The sequence below is a fragment of the Coregonus lavaretus genome (genome assembly GCF_964263955.1).
Source record: "Coregonus lavaretus genome assembly, chromosome: 18".
In the NCBI taxonomy this organism is placed as follows: Eukaryota; Metazoa; Chordata; class Actinopteri; order Salmoniformes; family Salmonidae; genus Coregonus; species Coregonus lavaretus.
This window is the reverse complement of record NC_140005.1, coordinates 19,977,290-19,997,755: the sequence shown is the minus strand read 5'-3', so window position 1 is coordinate 19,997,755 and position 20,466 is coordinate 19,977,290. Positions and strand designations below refer to the sequence as shown.

Below are 20,466 nucleotides of genomic sequence, written 5' to 3'. Positions count from 1 at the left end.
TCTGTAGTGTCTGAAGGTGAAATGGACTGGAACGAGGCAGGTATATCTGCAGGTATATCTGTTACACAGGCTCATATTTACCTGCCTACCTCATATGAGAAGTCTTCTTCATCGTAAGAGTGCACTGTTGAATGTTTGTTCCTAGTTTCACTGGAGGTTGTGTAAAACTCAGCTGGCCACAAGCTTAGACCTGGACTCATAAACTCTCACACACAGTCACTTTGAGGTCACAACCTTCTCCCACTGTGTCATCATACCGCTTTGTTATCCTCTCCTTTAAGAGTCTGTAGGACCTGGCTGGCCTGGCAGACAGTAGCAGATGGAACACTCACAGCAGCGAAGAATGTCTGTCTGTCTGTCTGTTCATGGCTCTCTCAAAACAACAGAGGCATGTTAGGGCAAAGTCAGCTGTGTTTGTGTGCACCATATGAAGTCTACCTGTGTCAGAATGTATCAGCGCCACCTTGATAACTGTTAGATCCTGGGTAACAGGCGAGAACTCATTCTGATGATTTCCCTCTCGCCTAATCTGACTTGTTAAATAGACTCTGTTACTGGTTGAATAATCATGTAATTGACTTAATTCCTAAAATACTAATACCTAGCCTTCAGAAAGTATTCATAGCCCTTGACTTATTCCACATTTTGTTGTGTTACCGCCTGAATTCAAAATGGATTAAATATTTTTTTTTCTCACCCACCTACACACAATACCCCATGATGACAAAGTGAAAACATGTTTTTAGAAATGTTAGCAAATTTATTGATAATGAAATACAGAAATATCTCATTTATATAAGTATTCACACCCCTGAGTCAATACTTTGTAGAACCATTTACCAATAGGGGCCCTTCTTTGCGAGGCATTGGAAAACCTACCTGGTCCTGGTTGAAGTTGTGTTTGAAATTCACTACTCCACTGAGGGACCTTACAGATAATTGTATGTGTCGGGGACAGAGATGAGGTAGTCATTCACAAATCATGTTAAACACTTATTGCCGGTGTAGGCCGTCATTGTAAATAAGAATTTGTTCTTAACTGACTTGCCTAGTTAAATAAAGGTAAATAAAAAATAAAATAAAAGAGTGAGTCCATGCAACTTATTATGTGACTTCAGCTAATTTTTACTCCTGAACTTATTTAGGCTTGCCATAACAAAGGGGTTGAATACTTATTGACTCAAGACATTTCAGCTTTTCATTTGTAATTAATTTCTAAACATTTCTAAAAACATAATTCCACTTTGACATTATGGGGTATTGTGTGACCAAAAAATATTGATTTAATCCATTTTAAATTCAGGCTGTAACACAACAAAATGTGGAAAAAGTCAAGGGGTATGAATACTTTCTGAAGGCACTGTACCATTAGTCTGCATTATCGACTTTAGCTGTAACTGTAATGCAAAGGGACATAGCTAAATGCTCAGCATTGTTCTCTACATTAAATTGTGTCAAATGTTGTGTACATTCATAATAACACAATCTCACATGTTATTTGTTTTTCATTAACTCTGTAAGCTGATCTTTGATGTCAGAGCATTAAGCTGTTGGGTATCATACATATTAGATTGGGTATCGGCACTGAATTCCCTGGAGTAAACATCAGTTTGGGGGCTCACAGGATCAACCCCCCTCTTAAATCCTACTGATGTTCTATTAGACTCCAGTGACAGATGGGGTATTACTGTGATTTAATATGAACTGAATTACAATAGGCTCAAACAAGGCTGTGGGACCCCATCATCAGACCCCTCCAAATGCTGTGTCTGTCTGTCTGTGTTTATGTTAGGACTATTTCCTATCTCTGTTTTACTGGTGTATTCATCTTTTAAATCTATTTGTGATCGTGGCTGTACCTACATTTTTCCATTTCCTCCTCCTGTTCCTGTTTTGTCCCGGTCTACAAAGGGCTCATTTCTCTCTTATCCATGAATGACAATGTCATGTTGATAAAATCATAATCAAAGAACCAATCTATGCAAAATATGCTGGTACAGCACAGACAGAGCCACTGATGGTCCATGTGATTAATGTTGCTTAAGAAAGTTCCATTCATCCTGGTGAGATACCTGGAGCACTGTGCAAAGGTCTGAGTCATACAGCATGACGATAACATGGAAATGTTTTCTGTTTGATCAGATGTTATACATTCCTTGTCATGTTTGCTCACTGCACAAGGAGGTAAATATACTATTTTCCCAGGAGGAGATTGAGCTTTGTACATTGCAGTAGTACACATCTTCAGACATACCCCTCGGGGAAGTAAGGAGTGTCAGTTGCAGATTTGCTAAAGGGATGTAAAGTAGTAAGAGATATTAGCTCTCCACAAAATTCTTGCCAGCAGTAAATCGCAGGGAATGATGTATTCAGTTTATTACTTCAGTCCAGTTAGATCCCATTGACCGTGTTGATAGATAGAAGTAATTAGGTACATGATTTCATTGTGTAACATGTATTCTATTGTGTATTCTCTCCCAACAGGATTGATCTTGTTTGATAACTAAAACCTTCATATTGTCTAGCTCCTTTACTCCACCTTGTGGTCAGACTTCAAAAGGAACTCGTTCTTTAAGGATTCCTAGATCTCCTGATCTCCTCTGTCAGTTAGACCAGAGTAGTTTTCAGAAATAGCACAGGAGCTAGTCAGTATGATAAATGGCTGCTTCAAGCAGATAACAGCTTCAACTGTCCAACCACTTTTCCCCTTTCCCTTTGTGTGTGTCTGATCCCAGCATGGTTGGTGTCATAATCACATTCTGACCAATCCAGGGTCAGAATGTCCACAAACAAGGAGCAGTGGGGATCAGTTGCCTGGGTATGAGGAGGGAGGTGTTTGCTCGAGGGATGTGCAGAATTAGGCTGCTGGGATTAGTGTCTGAGCTCTCATTGTCTAGTGATGGAAGTGGAACCACTAGAATTGGGGAATAACAACAACAACATCAGCAGCAACAACATCAAGCAAGATATTTTCTACCCTGATTCACTGAATTATTTTGTCTGTATCGGATGTTGATCTACCCTGCATTTTTCTTTCTACTCACTGGGATCGTTTTTAATTCCTGTCTTTTTTCTAAGGATAAGATCTGTTTTTCTAAATTTAGGGGGATTATATTACCATGGTATCTCAGTAGCCATGGTGGTGCTTTTGACTCAGAATGTTTACTGTCTGCCAGTGCCTTTGCTTTTCAAGAGGAAAGGTGAGTTACATTATAGGCTAAATAAATGGGCTGAGTCCTGGACATTCTCAGACAGTGTTTTCATTTATGATACATACCTTGAATTCCCTTCTTGAAGTTTTATGGTCAAGCGAGTGTTCCTTCTTTAGATGATACGGGCAGGGTGGGTTAACTGGTTCAATTGATATGAGTAAGAGTGAATTAATTAGTGAATACCTGTTGTCATGAAATGTGTCAAACTGTTTGCTATTGGTGTGATACAGAGGTATGGCAAGCCCTGAAGAACCATTCTAAACAATCTCCCCTTATGATGTTAAAATGTTGTCTAAATGTCTTTTGGTGACTGTCTGTCACTGAGAGCTTGTATTTACTTACTTTTCTGGGATACTGTAAATGTGTCTGAAAAACACGTAATTCATCAATCTTTCTGACTGAATGTACAGTTTGTGTGAACTTGCTATTGTTAGGAGGATAACATTAAAAGTGGTCAAAGAGGGTGTATTTCCAGGGTGAACAGCCAGAGATGGTGCTTTATAGCAGGGATCACTCAGAGCACATGGTCGACAGGACTAATTCCAGCATGGTCTTCCTAGCCCCACAGAACATGTACAGAACATGGCTAAATATAAAGCAGCTTTGATTAACTAAAGATTGCAGGCTTACCACATGGCCACGGCTGCCCCACACTCTCAGCATTACTTAACGGGTTATCACCTCACTGATCCTAGATCTGTTCAGGACTGCTGTCCTGGAGTGGCACTACCCTGCTACTGTCCTCATGATAACCCTATGACACTGCTACTCTGGATTATATGAGAGTAGGAGTGTTTGGGGAATATACTGGCTGGTTATGTCAATGAAGCCTGCTGGGACTTGTGGTTCATGTAGTTGATGAACACAATTTGAATGTTGAGGCCAATTTATCAACTCTTGATTTTTATTGCACATAGCAGCCATTTTATAGTGATCTATATAAAGATTAGATTACTTGTTATGGAACAGGATTGATGAGAAGTGATTTATATCAGTTCACATTCCACCTTTTGTGGATATAATATCAAATGTATTTTGGTACAATGTAGTTTTGTCAATTATATTGTGCATTTCTTTACACATTTATTTATTGTGCATTGTATATCCACTGACATTCTATCTCTTTCTCCTCCCAGCAGTCCCAAAGCAGGAGGATGAGGGGACTCACGTCCCTTCACACGTCCAGGAGAATGTGTTCATCGAGGGCAGCCGGCCCAAGTACCTGGAGGACCTGCACACTGAGGCCCAGGAGGGACTCAAACTGCTGCAGCAAGAAGGTACTAAAGCCCCCTCCAAATACTCACACTTACTCCAACACCTACCCCTGATAAGATTAACTCATTAGGTGAAGTTACTGTGTGGTACTGTATTTGAAAGGTTTTGACCTTTATTTCAGAAACCGATAATGGGGTGGATTACCAGGATGACCAAAGCATTACTGTAAGTTTCATACACGGTGCTACATCAAATCACTAAACATTGTCCTATTCAGTGGTGTAAAGTACTTAAGTAAAAATACTTTCAAGTACTACTTAAGTAGTTTTTTTTGGTATCTGTACTTTACTTTACTAATGTTATTTTTCAGAACTTTTACTTTTACTTCACTATATTCCTAAAGAAAATAATGTACTTTTTACTCTATACATTTTCCCTGACACCCAAAAGTACTCGTTACATTTTGAATGCTTAGCAGGACAGGAATATTGTCTAATTCACACACTTATCAAGAGAACATTACATTTACATTTACATTTTAGTCATTTAGCAGACGCTCTTATCCAGAGCGACTTACAGGAGCAATTAGGGTTAAGTGCCTTGCTCAAGGGCACATTTACGTCATTTAGCAGACGCTCTTATCCAGAGCGACTTACAAATTGGTGCATTCACCCTATAGCCAGTGGGATAACCACTTTACAATTTATTTATTTTTTTTTTTTGGGGGGGGGGGGGGGGGGGTGGAAGGATTACTTTATCCTATCCCAGGTATTCTTTAAAGAGGTGGGGTTTCAAATGTCTCCGGAAGGTGGTGAGCGACTCCGCTGTCCTGGCGTCGTGAGGGAGCTTGTTCCACCATTGGGGTGCCAGAGCAGCGAACAGTTTTGACTGGGCTGAGCGGGAACTATGCTTCCGCAGAGGAAGGGGAGCCAGCAGGCCAGAGGTGGATGAACGCAATGCCCTCGTTTGGGTGTAGGGACTGATCAGAGCCCGAAGGTACGGAGGTGCCATTCCCCTCACTGCTCCATAGGCAAGCACCATGGTCTTGTAACGGATGCGAGCTTCAACTGGAAGCCAGTGGAGTGTGCGGAGGAGGGGGGTGACGTGAGAGAACTTGGGAAGGTTGAACACCAGACGGGCTGCGGCATTCTGGATGAGTTGTAGGGGTTTAATGGCACAGGCAGGGAGGCCAGCCAACAGCGAGTTGCAGTAATCCAGACGGGAGATGACAAGTGCCTGGATTAGGACCTGTGCCGCTTCCTGTGTAAGGCAGGGTCGTACTCTCCGAATGTTGTAGAGCATGAACCTGCAGGATCGGGTCACCGCCTTGATGTTAGCGGAGAACGACAGGGTGTTGTCCAGGGTCACGCCAAGGCTCTTCGCACTCTGGGAGGAGGACACAACGGAGTTGTCAACCGTGATGGCGAGATCATGGAACGGGCAGTCCTTCCCCGGGAGGAAGAGCAGCTCCGTCTTGCCAGGGTTCAGCTTGAGGTGGTGATCCGTCATCCATACTGATATGTCTGCCAGACATGCAGAGATGCGATTCGCCACCTGGTTATCAGAAGGGGGAAAGGAGAAGATTAGTTGTGTATCGTCAGCGTAGCAATGATAGGAGAGGCCATGTGAGGATATGACAGAGCCAAGTGACTTGGTGTATAGGGAGAATAGGAGAGGGCCTAGAACTGAGCCCTGGGGGACACCAGTGGTGAGAGCACGTGGTGCGGAGACAGCTTCTCGCCACGCCACTTGGTAGGAGTGACCGGTCAGGTAGGACGCAATCCAGGAGTGAGCCACGCCGGAGATGCCCAGCTCGGAGAGGGTGGAGAGGAGGATCTGATGGTTCACAGTATCAAAGGCAGCAGACAGGTCTAGAAGGACAAGAGCAGAGGAGAGAGAGTTAGCTTTAGCAGTGCGGAGAGCCTCGGTGACACAGAGAAGAGCAGTCTCAGTTGAATGACCAGTCCTGAAACCTGACTGGTTTGGATCAAGAAGGTCATTCTGAGAGAGATAGCAAGAGAGTTGGCTAAAGACGGCACGCTCAATAGTTTTGGAAAGAAAAGAAAGAAGGGATACTGGTCTGTAGTTGTTGACATCGGTGGGATCGAGTGTTGTTTTTTTTTGAAGGGGTGCAACTCTCGCTCTCTTGAAGACGGAAGGGACATGGCCAGCGGTCAAGGATGAGTTGATCAGCGAGGTGAGGTAGGGGAGAAGGTCACCGGAGATGGTCTGGAGAAGAGAGGAGGGGATGGGGTCAAGCGGGCAGGTTGTTGGGCGGCCTGCAGTCACAAGTCGCAGGATTTTATCTGGAGAGAGAGGGGAGAAAGAAGTCAGAGCATAGGGTAGGGCAGTGTGAGTAGGACCAGCAGTGACATTAGACTTAACAAACGAGGATCGGATGTCGTCAACCTTCTTTTCAAAGTGGTTGACGAAGTCATCCACAGAGAGAGAGGAGGGGGGGGGGGAGGATTCAGCAGGGAGGAAAATGTGGCAAAGAGCTTCCTAGGGTTAGAGGCAGATGCTTGGAATTTAGAGTGGTAGAAAGTGGCCTTAGCAGCAGAAACAGATGAAGAAAATGTAGAGAGGAGGGAGTGAAAAGATGCCAGGTCGGCAGGGAGTTTAGTTTTCTTCCATTTCCGCTCCGCTGCCCGGAGCTCTGTTCTGTGAGCTCGCAATGAGTCATCAAGCCACGGAGCTGGAGGGGAGGACCGAGCCGGCCGGGAGGATAGGGGACACAGAGAGTCAAAGGATGCAGAAAGGGAGGAGAGGAGGGTTGAGGAGGCAGAATCAGGAGATTGGAGGGAGAAGGATTGAGCAGAGGGAAGAGATGATAGGATGGAAGAGGAGAGAGTAGTGGGAGAGAGAGAGCGAAGGTTGCGGCGGTGCATTACCATCTGTGTAGGGGCAGAGTGAGTAGTGTTGGAGGAGAGCGAGAGAGAAAAGGAAACAAAGTAGTGGTCGGAGACATGGAGGGGAGTTGCAGTGAGATTAGTAGAAGAACAGCATCTAGTAAAGATGAGGTCAAGCGTATTGCCTGCCTTGTGAGTAGGGGGGGACGGTGAGAGGGTGAGGTCAAAAGAGGAGAGGAGTGGAAAGAAGGAGGCAGAGAGAAATGAGTCAAATGTGGACGTAGGGAGGTTGAAATCCCCCAAAACTGTGAGGGGTGAGCCATCCTCAGGAAAGGAACTTATCAAGGCGTCAAGCTCATTGATGAACTCTCCAAGGGAACCTGGAGGGCGATAGATGACAAGGATATTAAGCTTAAATGGGCTAGTGACTGTGACAGCATGGAATTCAAATGAGGAGATAGACAGATGGGTTAGGGGAAAAATTGAGAATGTCCACTTGGGAGAGATGAGGATTCCTGTGCCACCACCCCTCTGACCAGATGCTCTCGGGGTATGCGAGAACACATGGTCAGACGAGGAGAGAGCAGTAGGAGTAGCAGTGTTTTCAGTGGTAATCCATGTTTCCGTCAGCGCCAGGAAGTCGAGGGACTGGAGGTTAGCATAGGCTGGGATGAAGTCAGCTTTGTTGGCAGCAGAACGGCAGTTCCAGAGGCTGCCTGAGACCTGGAACTCCAGGTGTGGGGTGCGTGCAGGGACCACCAGGTTAGAGAGGCAGCAGCCACGCGGTGTGAGGCGTTTGTGTAGCCTGTGCAGAGAGGAGAGAACAGGGATAGGCAGAGGCATAGTTGACAGGCTGTAGCAAATGGCTACAATAATGCAGAGGAGATCGGAATGAAATGAACTAAACATCTGGGAGAGGAGAGAGCAGGGCCTCCCTCACCAACATCCCTGGTCATCTACTGCCTCTGATCTGGCGGACTCAATAAACACAAATGCTTTGTTTGTAAATGATGTCTGAGTGTTTGAGTGTGCCCCTGGCTATCCGTAAATTTAAAAAACAAGAAAATGGTGCCGTCCGGTTTGCTTAATGTAAGGATTTTGAAATTATTTATACTTTTACTTTTGATACTTAAGTACATTTTATCAATTACATTTACTTTTGATACTAAAGTATATTTAAAACCAAATACTTTTAGACTTTTACTCAAGTAGTATTTTACTGGGTGACTTTCACTTTTACTTGCGTCATTTTCTATTAACGTATGACAATACTCAAGTATGACAATTGGGTACTTTTTCCACCACTGGTCCTATCACAAATTCACACCAAACCTGCTTTTAATTAAGCGTATACTAATAATTTACTTTTGAATTTTCTGTGATTCCTACAGTCGACTGTGACCCGGCAGCCTGACGAGACTGAGAGTGACAGTTACAGAGAGAGGAGAGGCTCTTTGTCAGACAGCACCATACTAGACACTGTGTCCCAGGTCTCAACGCGCTCTGCTGTCTCCACACGGTCCTCACGGTCAGGACTGACCCGCCAAGGTAACATGACATGACCATAACCAGAAAACGATTCATACTGGAACCACTATAAAACCTTTTCCAACCAGTGATTGTTTGATTTTCTTTGATGTCTTCAATGTGTTTTAGAGTAAACACTTATGGAGTGAAAGCGGCTGTTGTTTGTTTTGTTAATTTTGACCTAATATTTCTCTCCTGCTTTTTGTCTCGTTCCCCCAGCATCAACCTTCAGGCCTCTGAAGTCAGAGAAGAAGCCAGAGAAGGCCAAGGCCAGGAGGAGACACAGGAGAACCACAGTTATGGGGATACCACAACACGTCCAGAGGGAACTGGGTACGCTACTCATTATTTATGCTCTAAAGTAATTGAAATGTCAATATAGACCATTGTGAAGATACCTGTTGATAATTTCACCCTTAATACAAGCACATCATCTTTTATTTGCTTGTGTAGCTGTATATTTTAATTTGTCCTGTTGTTCCTCACTAAAGGGCTGGATAGAGCATCATGGGCAGCTCGTCAGGTTATAGACGATGACGGGCTCCCTAACGGGGAGAGCCTGAACATCCACACCATCGATGGGCCTCACCTAGCTGGTTCCCAGGAGGGGGTGAGGATCTATCTCCAGTCTGTAGAAGGCCTGCAGCCCGTCAGTGAGGACCAGGTTCAGCAGTTCCCCTCCCGGGCCGGTCACACGGATGACCTGGCTCTCCTCCAGCGCATGGGTCCCCAGCTGTACGGTCTGAAGAGGCCCAAGTCCCTGGCCGTCCCCTGGATGACCACAGCGTTCGGCCTGCTGCACCATCCCCCCAGCCCTGTCATGTCCATGTCCCCCCAGGCCACCTACATGTCTAAGATCATCCCCAATGCTGTGCTGCCACCCTCCATCGACGTGGTGGAGATTAGCCGTAACCGCAGCCGGAGCAGTGTCCGTACCGTCAGTAAGAGCAGACTGCTGCTGGCCAGCCCTGCCTCCTCCAGAGCCTCCTCCCGCGCCTCCACCATGTCCTCCGCCTCACGATACAACCCACCACACTTCTCTGACAGCTCTAGATGGAGCCACTCTGAGTCCTCTGAGACCCTGGTGTCTGACACCTCCACCATCTCCTCCAACAGCACCACCAGACAGGGGGGCTCACAGGAGGGGGATGGGGAGGGCTCATCCAAGGAGACAGCCCTGGACAGAGAGAGTATCCTCTCCTCTGTCAGTAAGGCCTCCAGGACCTCAGCCACCAATGGCAAGGGGAAAGCCAGAGGGGATGATGGTAAACAGGAGGGGCCCTTCATCCGGAGCCTATCTGTGATGAAGTCCAAGAGGGCACCGGCCCCACCCAGCCGCTCCTACTCCTTACACAAGGACAAGATGAAGCGGCGCTCACGGGACCTGACTGACATCAGGGTTGCTGCCCCTCCCCAAAGCAGCCCAGTCCATGGTGGGGAGGCTAAGGCTGTCAGTGCTTGGGAGACCGGCTCTTCTCCCATGCCCTCCAGTAACAAAAGTAGCCCTGGCTACACAGCAGACACCAGCTCTCTGGATGAGTCCTCTGGCTCTGTGACCACCAACTCCTTCACCACACCACAGCAGGCAGCCAGGGAAGAGGAGAGGAACGAACAGCCAGGCTCCACAGGCTCCTCTCCACAGAAACAGACCCCCCAGGAAAACGTCCTGAAGAAGACTGTTTCCCCCTCCAGCGGCTACCCCAGCCAGGGTGGCACGCCCACCCTCCCCTACAAACAGACCCATAACTCATCCCCAGGAAACAAGAGAGGCATCCTGGCCGAACTAGCAAGCATCTTCCCCAGGGCACCATCCCCGGCAGCCTCAGCCCCATCACCTGTTATTCAGCCACAGGCCTCTGACAGCATCAAGACACCTCAGCCATCCTCTCCAGTCGACACTGTAACTCCCTTACCTTCAGTCGTGGCACTCAGAGAGCTGTTCAACATCCCGCCCCCACCCAAAGTGTGTGCCCCCCCTCCTCCTCCCCCGGAGGTATGGGCACAAAACAAGCGCACTTTTGAGCTGCTGCTAGGTCCCCCGGCCCCCAACAACACGGATACGGTGGTGCGAAAGAACCCAAAGGATCGACGACAGCAAAGGCAGTCTCCTTCCACATCAAGAGAGGGTTCTGTTAAGAACTTGTCACCTAAGAGGAGAGGTGAGGAGTCCGCATCAGAGGCAGGAGGTTTGCCAGAGAGGGTCACTGAGCCTAAGGCTAAAGAGCAGACCGGTAATCCAGCAGCACTAACGTCTGTGTCAGGAAAGGGTCAGGCGAGTCCAAAGGTCCAAGAAAAAGATGGTTTGAGTCCAGTGGTTATAGAAGAGGGAGATAAAGGACCGGCTCAAATAGAGCCTTCTGAAGGTATGAAAGGGAATAGTGAAGTGGCACAGAAAGTTGAACAAGAGAGGGTCCAAGGAAGTCATTTGGAAGTTGAAGAGAAGGTACAGGGAAGTCAGTTGGTGGTTGAACCCGAGAAGGTCAAGGTAAGTCAGTTGATAGGTAAACTAGAGAAGGTCCAGGCAAGTCGGTTGGTAAATGGAAAGTCAATGAATGCTCCAGGAAAGGGCCTAGGAAAAGTAAAGACAGAAATACAGACTCCTGCTACAGAGAAAAGGACTGAATCTCAACCTAAAATGGACACGTTGTCTATGCTTAGCCATGCTCTAGCACGCGTCTCTCCATCTCCTTCTCATCTCCCAGCACACTATCCTCCCCTTCCCCCTTCCAAACAGACCCAGCCAGTGGCCCCACTTGGGGTCTCCTCAGACTCTACACTGGCTCCAGAGCTCCTGTTAGTCTACCCCACTGGGGAATCCTTCTGGCCTCCTCCCCCACCTCCCATGGATTTGGCCACCCTTGGCGATGAGCTTGACCTCCCCCTTCCCCCACCACCCAGTAGTTGTGAGGAGGGGGTAGTTATGATAGAACCTGTGCCCCCTGTTTCAGAGGGGACAGTGAGAGCTCCAAATCCTGCCCGACCTGCACCTCAAGAAGTTTCATCTGTACCACAGGGAATACCACAGCAGCCTAGTCCAGTGACCACAGAGCGCCAGAACCAAGAGAAGAAGTCCCTCAGCAAGAGCTCTCCCACTCCCCCAGTGGAGGCCCCCACTTCCGTGGTCACCCCCTCCCTTCTGCAGATGGTCAAGCTGAGGTCTGTCAATAATGGTGACCAGGTTCTGAAAAGGGACCAGAGTCAGGGACAGAACCAGACAGAGGTCACTTTGAGGGCCAAACAACCCAGTAATGGGGAGGCTCCCCAGAAGCCTATTCGAAGGTCTCTGATCATGACAGCTCTCCCTCCCACTGTCACATCCCCATCTACTACTGTTATCTCACAACTTCCCACAGCCTCAGCCCCAGAGGCAGCCCTAACCTCAGCCACAGTCCCAGAGACAGCCCAAGCCGCATCCCCAGAAACAGCCCCAGAGGCAGCTTTAGCCGCAGAGGTAGCCCAAGCTCCAGCTCTAGCCCCAACCTCAGCCCCAGCCCCAGCCCCAACCACAGCCCCAGCCCCAGCCAAGTTCCAGCCCAGCATAGTTAATTTCCCCTCAAAGTCATCTACTGTCACCTCTCCTACGAGTAAGTCTCCTCCTGCCTCAGCCACCACCCCTTCGATGAGGATGCAGGAGGCCATTCGCTTGAGGACAGCGGCCAGAAGTAAAGAGGGGCCTCCCTCTCATCTCAGCCTGCACTCCCCAACTTCACCAACAGGTTTCAAGTCCCCCTCATCTACCGCCAGTTTCATCTTCGCCAAGAGCACAAAGAAGGTTGTCATAGAGACCCTCTCAACCCCTGAGGCCCAGGCCAATCTCACAAAGAACTTGGTGGCTGAGCTTTCATCTGTGTCCAATCCAGCCAAGTCCACAGACACACAGAAGGAGGTGGCAGTCAAGGTGCCGCCACCTGTGGCAAGGAAACCCAAGCCTAAGGTCACAGATGCAGAGCCCAGTGTGGAGACTGAGCATGTGCAAACTGCAGGACAGGAAGCACAGCCAGCAGACAACACTGAGGGTAAGGGATCTGTGATTGTGACACAACCATACTTGCCTCCTTTGTTACAGCTATTGTCCATTCACAATTCATGTTGATCTTTCTCTCCTGTCAAAGCAGAGGCTCCAAACGGGACAGCAGTCAGTGTTGAAGTGCCACCATCATCATCCACATGAGCAACACTGCCACTTGGCAAGGACTAATCATTCACAAAGACAGACTGACTTTTACCTGTAAATTGAGAAGACCCTATGTGTCAAGCACCATATGTCAATCACAATATGCAAGAGGGAGAGAGAGATGGATCAAGGAGTGAGCGGATGAGAAATACAGAGCCTTCTGAAGACAAGGCAACTGGACATAGCTAAATGTAGCCCTCTCACATAAGAACTCTTTCTAAAAAATATAAATAAAAAATCCTTTGAGTTTATATGAAAATGGTGTTGGTCTTTCATTTCTCTAATACTATTTGTATTGTAGAGTATTTTGCATTGCCAGAGGGACTTTTTACTGGTCGGATTAACAATAGACAGCCATGGACAGCATGCTGGTCTAGGTACAAGTCTAGGTTGCCCTTTAGGGTCAACTATGGAATGTTACAGCTACTGCCATTTGGTACACTGAACAATGAGGAATTTAATAATCCACTTGTCTGGATTATATACCAGAATGTTGTATTTTTTATATATTCATATCATTATAAAATCATGCACTATTAAATCGTGTTAAGTTCCCATGTCATCCTTCTTCATATGTTTGTTGCATTAAAAGCATTATTTACCTAAGATCTTTTTCCTGTATACATCTTCCATTACATTTTGGGTGAAATATATGATGAAGTCATCTGATGTCATCAAAACTGGAGGATGTCACTTGTTCTAGAATGTTGTAGTGAGGATGAGAATCATATTCATGATGAGAATCCTAATTTACATGTTCATGTTTTGTTTCTCTGTTGTTGATATATGAATATACATAGACTTGTACTGGAAGCTCTCCCTGTGTGTAAATCAAATCTCACAGGTTTAATCTGAAGCACAATTTATGAACTGAAGTCTTTCACTTGGAGTATTGGGGCAAATAAGTATTTGTCTTGTTTTTAATTACTTGTCCCTCAGATTTAGATCATTTTCCTTTCAACCGGATGGGAGCTACATTATACATTGCATTTATGTTGCTAAATTGTCTAGAAATTGCGATATTCTTCAACTGAATGAAATCTGCTTTGGAAGTACTAAATATTATTCAAAGTAATTTCGGTGATAAATGATTATGACAAATGACAAGTATAGTTTCACTTATTTCAATATAACAGAATAAATTGATTTATTCACAATGAATGAATATAGCCATATCATTATTTCTACCCTGTTTCTGAAACCTTTTGAGAAAAGTTCTGTCAATTTTTTCATCAGTTAGATCCATTTATGTGACAAACACACACACACACACAAACACACTTCCTGCTCTCAGGTTTCCCCCAGGTTTGTACCTTTTCCGTCTTATCAGGATGTTGAAACCTCACGTTCACAGGTCTGGTTTTCCAGTGTCCATCTTAGACACATCTGTATGTTGACAGTCATAACTAAGACTAAGGGATTGCATTTATGTGAGTGGATGGGTCTCTGTTGGGGCTAAAAATGAAATAACTTAATATGAATTGGGGTGGATCTTGATTTACAATGACAAATGAATAAGCAGGTCATAGAAGATACTAGAATAACTACTGCCTTGTATCAAGGAATGTTGTGAAAAGCAACTTCAAAGTTTCTTTGCCAACGTCCTTGCATCACTGACGTTGTGCGTCATTTGGCGGACTCTAGTTTCTGTCACAGGCTTTCACCTCATTGAGAGGGAAGCCTGGGAGCCAGGGCTAGGTGGAGTCTTAAGTAACAAAGAGTTACAGTAAGTGCATGGAGTATCAGTAGGTTATTCATTCCTCAGCATAAACTGTAAAACACCAGTACCTGGACTGCTGCTAATTCACTGAAGGACTTATTTGATTGTGTAGCATTGCTGGTTGAATACAGTAAACTCGGTCATGAGCTGGAAATCATGTGTTACTCAAAGGTTTTTTGTTTCTCCCCAGTTATTTAAGACAGTGGTTCCCAAATGTTTTGCTTCATGACCCACCAATTTAAGTGTCTGTTGAGTCGTGACCCACCATAAATGGTTGAGCGGTGAAAAAAACATATCCAGACCATAGAATAAGTATAGAAAATGTATTAATAAAACCCTCTTCAAAACATTACTGAATGTAGATTTGAGTATGGATTCTAGAGACCATTAAAAAAAAAAATTATATATATATATATAAAACTGCACAAATGTAATCCCGCAGTTTGGGAACCACTGATTTAAGACTTCCTACTCTGGTAAGACACACTTCAATGGTACTCCTGGTTTTTACTATCAATGGTGTCCCTGTCTCTATAGTTGAATTTGAGATATACAGTATTACGTTATTTTGTTATGGGTCAACACATCAGTAGTGCCAATAATTTACCATATGAATAATCAATTGTTTACCAGTTAAAACCCACAGTCTTTCTCAAACATTAAATGTGTGTTGAATTTACCACTATCCAGAGTGGTTAGTAAAACTGTTTGTGTCCCTGTGTCTGTAGATACATTTGACACAGGAGGTTGGTGGCATCTTAATTGAGCCGTCCTCCCCTCAGCAGCCTCCACTGGTTTCAGATCTCTGTTCCCGGTGTGTCCAAGCTTGCCATCATGGTGAAGATGTAGTCCTAGACTGCAGCTTCCCTGATTGACTGGAGGATAGGCGATGAGATTGTCCACCTTTTCTACGACAGACAAGACCAACTAAAAGACCAAAGCGGTTGCTTTGCCAACAGAACAAGCCTATACCTTTCTAAGATAGAAAAGGGGAATACCTTTCTCTCTCCTTGCTTAAAAGCATTGCTTACATATATTTTTTAAGCATGCAAGACAAGCACTTTGCATAACTGTAATGATTTTATCCTGTGAACAAACATGTTACTGCCTGTGACCCACTCTCCGAGGGTATCTCAGGGGGTTGGGACATGCAAAACACACATCACACTCCTACAGGTTACCTAGCCACTTGTTCATTGTACTGCCTAAAGACAACAAAGAGAGAAAGAGGTGGCCCATTGTTCTTCCAATAGTGACAGTTGTACTGCTGTTATTCATACTATTAATGTCAACACTGAGGAAAAAATGCTTTGGACCATCACAAAGGGTAGAAAAGGAGACAAATTAATGAATGGATTAAGGAATGGAGGTACTGAGCCCATATGACTTTTGATACAGTGTTCCCAATTATGCCTCTAGTATTTTTACGACTGAGTTCCTGACTTCATAGTTTATCTCTCTCTCTCTCTCATATTTTTATACAGTAATCTTTTTTTACACAAAGCTGTATGTTTTTAATATCCATTTTAGACACATCTGTGAGTTTGACTCAGCATTCCTAAAGCAGATTATAAAATGGTTGGTTCGAGCCCTGAATGCTGATTGGCTGAAAGCGGTGGTATATCAGAACGTATACCAGGGTTATGAAAAAATATGTATTTTTACTATTCTAATTACGTTGGTAACCAGTTTATAATAGCAATAAGGCACCTCTGGGGTTTGTGGTATGTGGCCAATATAACACAGCCCTTAGCTGTGGTATATTGACCGTATACCACACCTCCTCGGGCCTTATTGCTTAAATATTACATAGATTTTGACAGTGTTGTATGTCAGTATGCTGAATGTCAATCAGCCCATGCTGTTATTTTTCCACTTGCTCTTAGTGGGATCTATATTATTAGGATGTATTTTTTATTGGTACGTGGGCATACAAAAGGGGTGTTTTGCCCCTGATTTAGTGGGGCAACGCTCCTCTATGTTGAGTGACAAGGCCAGAGGTTTATTGTTAGGAAACTCTCCGAGCAGAGGCAGAAACAAAGGAAACATGCTCAGACATGAATGTGTATGTCTGCAGAAGGGCGACCTTGAGAAATAAGGGATTGGAATGGATTCATGCGAGTGGATTGATCTCTGTCGGGGGCTAAAAACTAAATTCCTTTATACGATCAAAACAGAATGAATCTGGATTTATAATGATAACTGAATAGACAATTCATACAAGAAACTACTGCCTGCTATGTGCCCGAGTTTCATGGAATGGCATGGAGCCAGTGCAAACATGGGCGGAGTCACAGTGAGAAAAGTACAGTAGATTGAGATGATCAGTAGTTCATTCATTCTTCAAAATACATTGCAAGACACCAGTGCCTGGACTGCTGCTGATTAATTGAAGGACTTACTTGAATTTGGCAAATACTGATTGAATACAGTAAACTCTGTCATGAGTTGGAAATCCTGGGTCACTCAAATATGTTTTGTTTCAATCCTGTTCTTCAAGGGATCTTATTCTGGTAAAACCCATTTCTATGGTACTTATTTTACTGTCAATGGTATGTAACTACTTAAATGTAAGGAGTAATGTGTATCTGATCAAAAGTGTCACTGTAATCATGATCTCTTAGATGGGGTAGTGAGACTGTCTGTGTCCCTGTCTGTCTATAGTTAAATTTGAGATCAAGGTTCCCAGTGAGCCCCAGCTTGCCATCGTGGGGCAGCATGTGGTACTAGACTGCAGTTTTTCTGTGGGAAAGGTCTGGGACCTGGGCAGCAGTGTGATCACGTGGCAGAGAGGCCTGGAGGTTATCCACAGCTTCTACCACGGTCAGGACCAACTGGACAGACAGAACAGTCATTATGCCAACAGAACCAGCCTGTACCACTCAGAGATGAAGAGGGGTAATGCCTCTCTCAGGCTGGACCATACCAACCTGGGGGACAAAGGAGACTATACCTGCTCTGTGAGCACAATGCTGGGCAGTCAGAAGAAGACCTTTCCCCTGAAATTAGCAGGTGTGATACCATATTGAACATTATTTTCCGCTTTGTGGACTGAAAATGACTGATGTCCTAGAAAAGCACTGTTCTTTGTCACACTAATTAGGGTTCCTTGTGATGTACAATGCTTACTGAGATACTGTATATTCTTTCATGCCATTAAACGGTGTCCATGGCCTCTCATTTCAGCATACTACCCTGAGCCACAGCTGAAGTTCACAGCATCTCCAAGCGATATGGAGCTAGTCTTGACCTCACAGGGAGGGTACCCCCGACCCTCGGTGCAGTGGCTGGATGACAGCGGTGATGATGTCACTAATAAAACAGTCATACATCTTTTAGAGGACACACATGGACTATACTCTGTCTTCAGTACACTGACCCTACATGGTCCAGTCAACGAGACCTTCACCTTCGTCCTGAAGAACAAAGACCTGGGACAGGAGATCATGAGAGAGATCACACTTCACTCAGGTATATAGACAATATCCTGGATTTGAAAAACCCTTAACATTGCCTCTCTACTGCATGAATGTCGAGATACAGAGATAAATATAGAGTTCAGTTGTTTAGACATACAGTATAATCGCAATGTTCAAACATTTTCTTCCCAGCAAATGAGAGGTCAGTGGAAAAAAGCAAAATTTCTGAAGACAACAGAAAGAGATGGACGGTTCTTGTTCCTATAGTGACATTTGTACTATTAATATCAGCACTGAGAAAAAAATGCTGTGGGCCATCACAGAACCCAACACCTGTCTACCAAACGCCATCACTCATCATTTACTGTACTTCATAAGAGGAAAAGATAAATGTAGGACTATATAATGAATGGAGTCTATGATTTTTGACAGAGTATTTTCCCAAGGAGTTACTGACATATTACTTTATAGTTTGCCATGTACATTTGGGTGGTACTTACAGTGGGGGAAAAAAGTATGTAGTCAGCCACCAATTGTGCATGTTCTCCCACTTAAAAAGATGAGAGAGGCCTGTAATTTTCATCATAGGTACACGTCAACTATGACAGACAAAATGAGAAAGAAAAATCCAGAAAATCACATTGTAGGATTTTTAATGAATTTATTTGCTAATTATGGTGGAAAATAAGTATTTGGTCAATAACAAAAGTTTCTCAATACTTTGTTATATACCCTTTGTTGGCAATGACACAGGTCAAACGTTTTCTGTAAGTCTTCACAAGGGTTTCACACACTGTTGCTGGTATTTTGGCCCATTCCTCCATGCAGATCTCCTCTAGAGCAGTGATGTTTTGGGGCTGTCGCTGGGCAACAGACTTTCAACTCCCTCCAAAGATTTTCTATGGGGTTGAGATCTGGAGACTGGCTAGGCCACTCCAGGACCTTGAAATGCTTCTTACGAAGCCACTCCTTCGTTTCCCGGGCGGTGTGTTTGGGATCATTGTCATGCTGAAAGACCCAGCCACGTTTCATCTTCAATGCCCTTGCTGATGGAAGGAGGTTTTCACTCAAAATCTCACGATACGTGGCCCCATTCATTCTTTCCTTTACACGGATCAGTCGTCCTGGTCCCTTTGCAGAAAAACAGCCCCAAAGCATGATGTTTCCACCCCCATGCTTCACAGTAGGTATGGTGTTCTTTGGATGCAACTCAGCATTCTTTGTCCTCCAAACACGACGAGTTGAGTTTTTACCAAAAAGTTCTATTTTGGTTTCATCTGACCATATGACATTCTCCCAGTCCTCTTCTGGATCATCCAAATGCACTCTAGCAAACTTCAGATGGGCCTGGACATGTACTGGCTTAAGCAGGGGGACACGTCTGGCACTGCAGGATTTGAGTCCCTGGCGGCGTAGTGTGTTACTGATAGTAGGCTTTGTTACTTTGGTCCCAGCTCTCTGCAGGTCATTCACTAGGTCCCCCCGTGTGGTTCTGGGATTTTTGCTCACCGTTCTTGTGATCATTTTGACCCCACGGGGTGAGATCTCCCAGATCGAGGGAGATTATCAGTGGTCTTGTATGTCTTCCATTTCCTAATAATTGCTCCCACAGTTGATTTCTTCAAACCAAGCTGCTTACCTATTGCAGATTCAGTCTTCCCAGCCTGGTGCAGGTCTACAATTTTGTTTCTGGTGTCCTTTGACAGCTCTTTGGTCTTGGCCATAGTGGAGTTTGGAGTGTGACTGTTTGAGGTTGTGGACAGGTGTCTTTTATACTGATAACAAGTTCAAACAGGTGCCATTAATACAGGTAACGAGTGGAGGACAGAGGCGCCTCTTAAAGAAGAAGTTACAGGTCTGTGAGAGCCAGAAATCTTGCTTGTTTGTTTGTAGGTGACCAAATATTTGTTTTCCACCATAATTTGCAAATAAATTCAGAAAAAATCCTACAATGTGATTTTCTGGAGAAAGAAAATCTCAATTTGCCTGTCATAGTTGACGTGTACCTATGATGAAAATTACAGGCCTCTCATCTTTTTAAGTGGGAGAACTTGCACAATTGGTGGCTGGCTAAATACTTTTTTTCCCCACTGTAAGTTTCTTCTCAGATACAGAAATGTGCCAATGTTTGTAGTTTTGTTTATTTATCAGAGAAAGAGACAAAAAACAGCTAATCCATGATGCAATGGATCATGGATTAGCTGGGTCTGTCTGTAGGTTGTTGAAACTGAACGATAAATTATGGCAAGTTTCACCGACTATAATGAGCATTGTAATGGTGGTTGAACTGAAACTGCTGGTAGAGCAGTAACAGCGGCATCGAGATCATGCTTATGAAAGTCACAAAAAA

The 20,466-nt window shown here is 44.8% G+C and overlaps 1 protein-coding gene and 1 pseudogene across 5 annotated transcripts in view; both read left to right on the top strand.

The window, feature by feature from the left end:
• The window catches only part of LOC311145481 (uncharacterized protein), a 65,568-nt gene extending 51,430 nt beyond the window's left edge, over nt 1-14,138 (top strand). For 2 of the 4 annotated variants that reach the window (XM_084181725.1, XM_084181726.1), the window contains exons 3-7: nt 4,349-4,489; nt 4,609-4,652; nt 8,668-8,824; nt 9,023-9,136; nt 9,295-14,138. In XM_084181725.1, coding sequence (XP_084037851.1) covers nt 4,349-4,489; nt 4,609-4,652; nt 8,668-8,824; nt 9,023-9,136; nt 9,295-12,896 — 4,058 coding nt within the window. In that variant the 3' untranslated portion in view covers nt 12,897-14,138. The remainder of the gene's footprint in view (nt 1-4,348; nt 4,490-4,608; nt 4,653-8,667; nt 8,825-9,022; nt 9,137-9,294) is intronic. The other 2 variants (XM_084181727.1, XM_084181728.1) reach the window with 2 other exon arrangements.
• A 3,002-nt stretch (nt 14,139-17,140) lies between these two features.
• On the top strand, nt 17,141-18,506 carry LOC311145343 (CD276 antigen-like; annotated as a pseudogene). Its single transcript has 4 exons — nt 17,141-17,210; nt 17,362-17,709; nt 17,884-18,168; nt 18,309-18,506. The product of its transcript is annotated as a CD276 antigen-like (transcript).
• The last annotated feature ends 1,960 nt before the right edge of the window (nt 18,507-20,466 follow it).